This window comes from Papaver somniferum, unplaced genomic scaffold (assembly GCF_003573695.1).
Source record: "Papaver somniferum cultivar HN1 unplaced genomic scaffold, ASM357369v1 unplaced-scaffold_19, whole genome shotgun sequence".
Lineage (NCBI taxonomy): Eukaryota > Viridiplantae > Streptophyta > Magnoliopsida > Ranunculales > Papaveraceae > Papaver > Papaver somniferum.
This window is the reverse complement of record NW_020628818.1, coordinates 8048786-8057992: the sequence shown is the minus strand read 5'-3', so window position 1 is coordinate 8057992 and position 9207 is coordinate 8048786. Positions and strand designations below refer to the sequence as shown.

Sequence of the window (9207 nt, the reverse complement as noted above, 5' to 3'; positions counted from 1 at the left end):
ATCGGAAGTTCGGAACATACGCGAATGCGTGGCAGTGTGCGACTGTAAACCCAGAATATAATAAACATTGTCCTTGGATCTCACATAGGAGTCGTGTTCAGAACAACGTCTGATCGTAGCTCAATGTTTCAACTTCCAACACTGTATATAAGAATTCTAACTGTCACTTGAAATTGAAAATAGCAGAGCACATGTTTGGTTTCTCTCTTTCAGTAAATACAGAATGGTACTACATTATTCTGAATGGAAAAGTTAATAAGAGCTATAGAACATAAGAGTCAAATTTGTATGCATTCTAACTTTACCAACAAAAACATTTACCGTTGAATGGATGATGGATCATCATCATGTGAAGGTAACAAGACTAAGCATTCCAATCTAAGTAATAATCATATCCTCTACATTGTATGATTATGACTAAGATTACGAACAAGGTCAGTTGTTCTACTTAGAGAGTGATTGAAGGAAATTATGAGCAAACTCGTCAGCTCTCATCTCTGCTCCATTGGCAGACAGAGCGGGACGCGGTAGAGAAAGAAACGCTAATGAAAATGTAGAAAACTTTCCAGGGAACAACTACCAGAAAATGCAGAAGGGAAACGGAATGAAGGTGTTCATTGCGACTCTAGTACATAACCAGAAAATAACTATACCAGGGTGAAAAAAGAACCATGGAATAGCATGTTTATTTATAAAACAATTGAAGTGATGAAAGATGTAAAAGAGAAATATACAGTTTATTACATATCTGGCGGAGTTTAGGAAAGATGGTGACCTCTAGGTCTACAGGGAGCCAGCATACCAATTCCTTCCCCAGGACATTGCAGCCAATGGCGTCTCCCTGGAGTACCAGATACATTAAACAAGCTTATATACGCCCATCTACTATCAAAGATCACAGAACTAAGGAAGAAGAAGAAAAACGTGTAGTAGCTTAATGAACTGATCCATTGATATAGAAAGCTTGTCATGTGGAGTGAAAAAATTCATCATATCTCTAAATTAATCAGTTATAGGTTGTCGGAGCTCATGAGGCTGTCCACTTTTACATTGTCATTCGGTTTCACTTCGTTGCGTTCCATCTCCTTTACTTTCTCAAGCTTCCTCAAGAGATCTAACCTTTCTGGTCCATACGTCGAAGGGATCTGCCAAACACAAGGCAATGTTTATCTCAAGGATATGCAACATCTTGAGGAAAGATACGCAAATCATTCAGATGTAACATACCAATGATGGAACATATCTTTTGATAGCAGCTAACATAGCCGCATGTCCGACTGCAGTAACCTGCAATCAGAATATGGTTTTCAGTTGGAGGCTAATAGCAGAACTGGTGAATACACGGGAAGCATTGAAATAATGGGGACAATTTGTGTGCACAGACCGGAAGAAGCATAAGAATGCCAATAGGTATCACTGATGCCAAGTCTGTTACAGTTCTTCGGAGCGCTTTGCTTTCTTTTACAGTCAGTTCATCTCCGGTAAGAACTCTCTGTAGCAGCCCCATAGCTGTGGATGTATCAATTGCTAACAGCTGAGTTCCTTGCCAAACATCCTGCTCAAACAAAATAAACAACCTAAACATGTCAGCTCTGTCAGTATAGGGATATAAGTAGTATCTGTCCATGTAAGTTTACTTAAAGACTTAATGCATGGAAAAACTGACTTGTCCTGAAGTTTTTGACATTTTCAATGATTCTACAACTAAACCATTTGTCATCTGTTTATCATTTACCCATCTACATCAGCTGAACTAAAGATACCAGACTGGCAGACTCGATAGTGAAATATATGTGTACCGTGCCAGCTTCTTTCATCTTGTCTATTGATTTTCCAATAAAACTTTCTTTCTTCTGAACCTGAACTAATCCACCATCTGCAGCTTTCGCATAAGTAACCATGCTTCCTGAGCCAGCAACGTCCTGATAGAATGAACACAAATCTCGATATTATAGTTGCTCATGCATGATGCATATTAAATAGGTTACTAGAAAAGTAACGGTGTAGAAGAAATCACCAAAAATATCAAAGGTAAAAGCTTAAAGATTTAACTGCGTTAAAAAAAATTCAATAAAATCAATAAAAAAAAAGAGAATTAGAAGGGAGGAAATGGTTTATAAGTGGGAGGACATTTCAATAAAAATGGAGAAACAATGAAATTTATACGCTAAGCTGCCACTGTATGCTAATGAGATCTATTTGCAAACAAGATGACAGATTTCATGTGGCTTCTAACTAGTTTCTCAACTAAATGAATCATACACTAAGCTTATCACACAACCGCCATTGAACGAGAAAAGAAAAACTCTTTTATCATCTTTAATGTCAGCAGAACATGTCAAATCAAGATGCCCAAATTTACCTCCTCATTCTCAGATTGCTGGCTACTTCTCTGCACTCGATTTTCAAGTTCGATTAGCTCATTCCTTAGAATTTCAAAACGTCGAATTTCATTCGAATCAGAGTCTATATCACCCGTACTAGAAACCGCAGCTTGTCCTAAACTTTCACCTTCCTACACAATGATGAACGTTTCAATTTATTAGCGATTTTGCTGATAAGTGATTATTTGCGATTTTGCTGCATAGAAAGGACCCTCTGCGCATACCAATGATCCAGATTCTGTCTTCCTTTCCGGCACCAACATGCTCCACAAACCACGAGGGTTATCAACAACCCTGAAATAGGCAATGGCAGTACAAACTCTGTAAATTAATCGTTTATGAACAAAAGAGATAAACTACACCCTTAAGAAGATAAATACATGCACATGAAATAAGCAAGACTAGGCAACAAACCTATCTGCTTGGGTTCCATCTCTAACACTTCCCTCCACATTATCACTTATTTCGTTTTTCCTCTTGAAATATTGTGAACTATTTTTAACTTCTTCCTGATTGATTAGCAGAAAAAGCCCATCAGAACATGCTACTATAAATATAGAAGGTCAAATGAAAAAAGCAAAGGCCAGAGAGAACTTCTTCTTCCCTCAATAAGTATGACGGGAGAGAAACTAAAGTGAACATTAAGATACAAGCAAAAAACAACAAATAGCGTAGATCATGTGCTTAAACAAGAAACAAATAAGAACCTGCTGAAGAGAAGCCGCTTTAGCCCTGAAAGACGCTTCCAGAAATTCGGCTTCTTTTTTTAGCTTCCTTATCCTCTCAAGATCAGAGCAAGCGGCTTTTAAATGCTCTTTCCCATGATCAGAGCTGGAGACATGCAACTCTTGAAGCAATTGCTCTAACCTTTTTACAGCTTCTTCAACATTCTCCAGGGCCTGAATAAACCATTGAAAGGTGTCAGAAAGCCGGTATGTAAGAAAGGAAAGCAGGAAGATAGCGCACGAATGAGGCTAAAAAAACATTCTTTTAGAAGGTTACCACCATCCAGAGACGGATGGACCATATACCATCACAGCATCATTTGATCAAGAATGAACAAATCCAGACACTTCTCACATATATTAGTATCAGTATAAGAGGGTGATGGCTACCTCGTCAAAAGAATCCAGCTCTTTCTTAGTCTGTGAATAATTTCCGGAGACAGTTCTCTGATTCCCCACCACATTCTCCTCCATTCTGTTTCTGCAGCAAAATTTAGAAATGTTGTACATATAGTTAATCATGAGAGTTGGGCTAACAAATACCAGCTTTTATATTTGGAGGTTGATTACATATATGAGTCGTATAAAACCAACAGTATCAGTAGAAACAAAAAGGAAATGTTAGACCAATCCGGAGGGCCAAAATCATAAACAATGTTTAGTTAAGGCTGTCCACTCTTCAGTTTTCCACTTAGATATTAGTTTGGACTTTGAATGAATCAAGTTTACACGTAGTGTCAATCATACTGCTCTTGACAGAAACTAATAAACAAAACAAACCACTGGAGTTTATTTGAAGGACCCCAACCTCATCCAAACCCAACACACTTGATGAAGTAAAAAATAGATAGCGTGGGTTGCATTAAATTCTTAAATTTACCCCAAACAATTATTGTCTAAAGAGGAATAGATCTGCAGATGAGTTTACATCAATGAGCTTACTTCAATACTCCAAGCTCTTCTGTGCACGCTCTTAACTTGTTGTGCCTATAAACAGAATATAACAAATTTAGAAAAGTTCACCTATTCAATAATGGGTTAGAAGACTATGAAATACAGAACGGTTAAACCTATACTTAGTTTTATTACCCTCTGGAAAGAAATGCTGCTGATTTGATATTGGTAGGGTTCTCCAACCATTTACTGTACTTGATAAAGCTTTGCATCCAGTAAGAGGACACATCCAAAACTTGGGGAACTGCTGCTGCATTGGGAGGTCCTTTAGCTTTACTGGTGTGGGATCGACACCGTTTTACTGCACCTTCCTCTATTGGATAGAAAGGAAGCCACTCCAATTCTTCACAAACTACCTGTGAGTTTTAAAACTAAGATCGTACTATTACCATGATAACTATTAACTTAAATGAGATTAATTAAAGATCACGCTAACCTCCACATACAGTTGATAAGAACTTATTGACGAGAGCTGGGGATAGTAAAGCACACTACCCCCTATGAGGTACCTGAAACAAGTTATTGACAAGACAGAAACACGTCAAACAAACAAAAACAAAAAAAAACTTTAAGAGGAAAGTGCAATTGGAGAGTGAGCTATACCTAATGAAACTCTCAAGCGGATCGTCTAGGACATCAAAGTTATTTTCAAACAAAAACGACTGTGTACTTCTTCCTAAAGCAATGAAGAATCCAAATATTGCCAAATCCTTCTCAAGTACCTGTATACACAATCAGAAACCTTAAGAACTTGAATCTACATGATGAACAACTGAAGTACTCAAATCAAATAAGTTTCAGGAATAGAAGGCCAAGTCCTAGTTTATTAATCAATGTGATTTTGCATGTTCCTACAAACAACATTTACAGTACCAGAACAAGACCTAATAAACGAAGTCAAAAAGACGAAAAGGAGAAGTACATAATCAAACTAAAACACATTGTGTATAAAAAAGATGAAAGCAAGGGTAGGGGAAGTGAACTTCGCGAAACTAACATCACCAAAATGTAGCACAACTAATGGTCGACATGATCGAGCATTGTATTCAAACAAAATTCTTCATGTCAATCAAAGAAATATACTTCAGAAAACAATATCCATTCACCCAGTTCACACGATTCTAGTGAATGTTTACTAACATAAACATGCTTTCTATTTTTATTCATACACTGGTATACAGTAAAACAATACAGTACCAGAGAACATGTAATACCAAATGCAACTGTTGATTGTTTTTATTCACACCAGAATTACCCTTAGCAATAACTAACCACTGTAACATCATAATGGGCATAAACCAAATTTTTTCCCCTCGTGTATTAACCTTTTAAGAAGCAAGAAACCACTTGGAAGAATGTAGAGTTAGTTCAAGATATTTCTAACCTCGATACTTTCGCTTGTAGTTAGCTTAGACCAAATTTTCTCCCGATCAATTGCTCGCTGCAGCTGTTGCTGGATAATTTCCACCCAGAAAGCAAGCTCTTCTGCCCCTTTGTCGTTTACTCTAGACGATGCAGCTCGTGGGCCAAAGTGAACAAGAAATTCTCTGCGTAGACCGATATCCTTAATGGAATAATAAGCTTGTCGTATTGGAACAAAATCAACCAGCATGTCCATCAATCTGCCAGTTTCATCGGGAATCAAGGAGAAGAACTGAGGACAAGAGACTTTTGCCGGCCCAAGTTTTGTAATCGCAGCAACGCAGGTGAGAGCAAGCATGAGAAGTGATATGTCACTAGAGCAGCCTGCAGCCAATTTTAATCCTTTTCCATATCTGTCAGTAGGATAGAAATTTCATTCTTAGTTTTCGAAGCAGTATCTGCCATGCAAATGTAAACCCTCTAAAGTAAAAAAATAAATTATGAAGTATCGCATACATTGAAGTAGCTGCAATGAAGCGTGGATCCCTTTCGAAATAGTTAACAAACGTTGTGACAACCATAGGTAGTTGATCTGACCAAAACCATTCATATGCCTCTGGTTGTTTCGCTGACAATTCATCTTTTATTAAATTTTCCAAGGGAGCGCATTGCCTAAGTAAGCTGCACCAATGTAACATGTGTTCATAAATAAACTGAAAAGCACTGCTACATCCATTGTAATAAAACATACTTAACCAGTCTGGCAAAGAAAGCAATTGAAGTAGAAAAGAATAATTCTTGCATTCGCCGAATTAAAATAACGAATATGATCAACAAAACAGGTAACCCAAAAGCTCAGTAAATTGAAGTTTATCAAGCTGTAGAAAGGAAATTTGCCTATCCTATTATGTTATCATTTACCAGTTCCAATTTAAAGGAGAACCACATCTGTTGCAGCAGATAAGAGTTACAGGAAGGATCATCAAAGATTAAGTTAGGGGTTTTACTCACCTCCGCTGAACAAAAACATTAATATCCCTGTCTCTTTGGTCCCCGCGAGATGAAATCTCGCTAGCTGCTTGCAGGAAAGAATAAAGGGCAGCCTGACAGAATAAATTGTCAGACAAGCTACCTACAACATAAAAGATATCAAAATGTGACTCTACCACGTCTCATGCCACAAAGTATATCTACATGATGAGCTCGCTACGCAAGCTTTAACAAGAGAAAATTTGAGTGCAGGAACAAAATGGCACACTTTAGCTTCTCCTCAGGGTAATGCATTAGAGATAACAGGATTACTCTATTTCTATTATCAATCAGAACATGGTAAACTCATCAGAGGAATCTCAGTCATCTATATAATCAGTATCAGAAAAAACCACTTATTCTGAGAGGAGGCAACTAATGCCTATTCATTTGCCATGATAAGAGAGGTAGCAATTTGAGTTCTTTAATTTTATGACTAAACAACCATTGAAGGTGATTTGGAAACTAGGTTCAATAAAGTTCAAATCAAACATAACAGCCAGCTTTGTGATGCTACAAGATGCATGTGCAAGATATGTGTTCTGGATATGCAAGTATTGGTGATCAGTAGTAATTGTGGCATGCTAGCAAAATGAAAATTCCAGCATAATCTAGCTGATAGTCTGACCTGGTAAGATAGTGATTTGACCCATGCATTTTTGTCAACACCAAGCCATGCGGCAGAGAACCAAGAGCTTTTCAACAAGGAAATCTGCTTTATAAGTCCCAACTCAAAGACCCTTGCTGCATCATGTAATGACTGGATCAATCCATCACTACAGTCTTCACCTTGCAAGGATTGATCCAATTTGATCCTCATTTCCTCTACATCACTGCCGGGGCTTGATTGAGAAGTCCCATTAACTGTTACACCATCATCAGAAGATGCCAACAGAGAGAAATCTCCTTGTCTTCTTGGTTTACAAAACGCGGGACGATACTTTCTAAATTCAACCCACCTACCACAGTGAGTATTCTTATCATACTCCAATAACCCATGCCTCATACGAACTCTCTTCCTCGGTGAACCCCAGCTGCATAGTAGCTGGTTAATATCAACCACTTTCCTGCAGAAAAAATGGATTCTAATTGGCTTTCTTGAAAAACATGGATTTGAAGCGCTGCACAGACATAACATCCACAAATCACACTTCTGAAAAATTGTAAAGCAAGTATTAAGCCGTTAAGGCTTTTCAATGTTAGCTAGTTTAAGCACACTATCCTATAGCGAATGGGTGATTCACACTTGAGAATGAACAAATTGAGTTTGTCATCATCGAAAAGGAAAGGCAATCGTAACTTCCCTAACCAAGTGGGAATTACCCTATTGGCTAGGGGCTGACTCTCATACTCTAGCCCAGCAGTCCATATCTCCACACCGATCCTTGCTGAAAGTAAAAAATGCCCCAACAAAATCTAAACCCTCACAGCTCTTATCTCTTGCCCCAAAAATATTTGGAAAAAAAAGTAAAATTATTAACCTAGAGGACTTGATGATTCTGCTAAAGCGGTTCAACACCTCAGATTGATATGTGAACTAAACTACTCATTCCGATGCCTACATTCAACTGCAAAACTGGACCTAGTGCGAGGAGATCTATGCTAAAATCTAATCAAGAATAGTACTTCAGTAAATTCACACCATAAACACTTAACGAACTGAATCACAGTAAAATTAGATAACAAAATTCAGAAAGTAAAATCGAAGCAAAATTCAAAAACAAAAACCAAAAAGATGAACGAATTAGTGAAATTAAGATTACCTGGAAGCGATGAAACTATGATTCTGCTGTAATTTAATGTCCATAAGAAGTTGTTGAGAGTTTCTGGGGCGAAAAAGAAAATGTTGGGGAATTTTTAGGCGGGATCTTAATAATTATTAGTGTTATAGGTATGGGTAAGAGAAGAACAAGTAGTGACGTGGTTGTTATCCGAAGACGTGGTGAAATAAATGATCACATAATTTATCGTTATTTTCTATTCCATCCTTCTTTGTTTTGTTTCTAGTTCCCGACACGCTAACAGTTTTTTAACTTGGGATTACTACTCTTCACCAGGTTTGTTTGTGGCAATTAGGCCTTATTTGGTAAAGTTTGTGATTATCCATTTTATCATTTATGATAATCATAAATGGTTTTAGTATAATAATTTTTATAATAATTTTTCCCAAACATTTTTTTCACAGATAAATTTAGTTTTTTAGAGAACAAATAAATTTTATTTAATGAAGTGCAGGCAAAATATGTTTGTCTAAGAAAGTTTTCAGACAATCAAGAACATTGTGTAATTCCTTAATACATGTATTATCTTTTCTCACTTTCTTAGCTATCATATCAACCAAGTTATTAGTATCCCTCTTGACATGAGTGACACTCGAAAAACTGAAAGAGCTTAATAAAAACTTAATATTTCTCACTAATTTCTTATACTTCCATTTAACAAATAAACTATCAGAATTAACTGAATAAACCACATTCTCTGTGTCTGCCATTATGTTGATCTTTGTATGACCTGAAGCTTTAATCTCGAAGCTTCCAAAAAAGCAATACATTCTCCTTCTTCTGGATCTCTTACTTTACCTGCATAGGAGCCTTTGAATCATGTGAGGTCACCTGCATTAAAAACCAGCACCATTCCAGTGCGACAATTATTAGTATGGTGATCAAAAGAAGCATCCACATAAACCGTAAATAGACTATTGTCGAGTTCATATCCAAGTTGGGACTAGTCTGTGTGGAACTGAGACTAATCAA

General features: G+C 37.1%; 1 protein-coding gene across 4 annotated transcripts; it reads right to left on the bottom strand.

Annotated features, from left to right (window-relative positions):
* Positions 1–633: 633 nt before the first annotated feature.
* LOC113338377 lies at positions 634–8368 on the bottom strand. Of its 4 annotated transcripts, none has more exons than XM_026583810.1 (18): positions 8218–8368; positions 7083–7521; positions 6437–6528; positions 5942–6106; positions 5448–5838; positions 4667–4785; positions 4500–4572; positions 4199–4419; positions 4052–4096; positions 3500–3590; positions 3092–3283; positions 2799–2893; positions 2609–2678; positions 2363–2515; positions 1800–1922; positions 1385–1555; positions 1228–1287; positions 634–1145 (listed from the first exon to the last, which is right to left on the bottom strand). In XM_026583810.1, the coding sequence occupies exons 1-18, from the start codon at positions 8259–8261 to the stop codon at positions 1011–1013; spliced, it is 2679 nt and encodes an 892-aa protein (XP_026439595.1). In that variant the 5' UTR covers positions 8262–8368; the 3' UTR covers positions 634–1010. The 4 variants fall into 4 exon arrangements, with proteins under 4 accessions (XP_026439595.1, XP_026439593.1, XP_026439594.1 ...); XM_026583808.1 differs by having other exon boundaries at positions 7083–7575; positions 8218–8365; XM_026583809.1 differs by having other exon boundaries at positions 3500–3584; positions 7083–7575; positions 8218–8365.
* Positions 8369–9207: the final 839 nt, after the last annotated feature.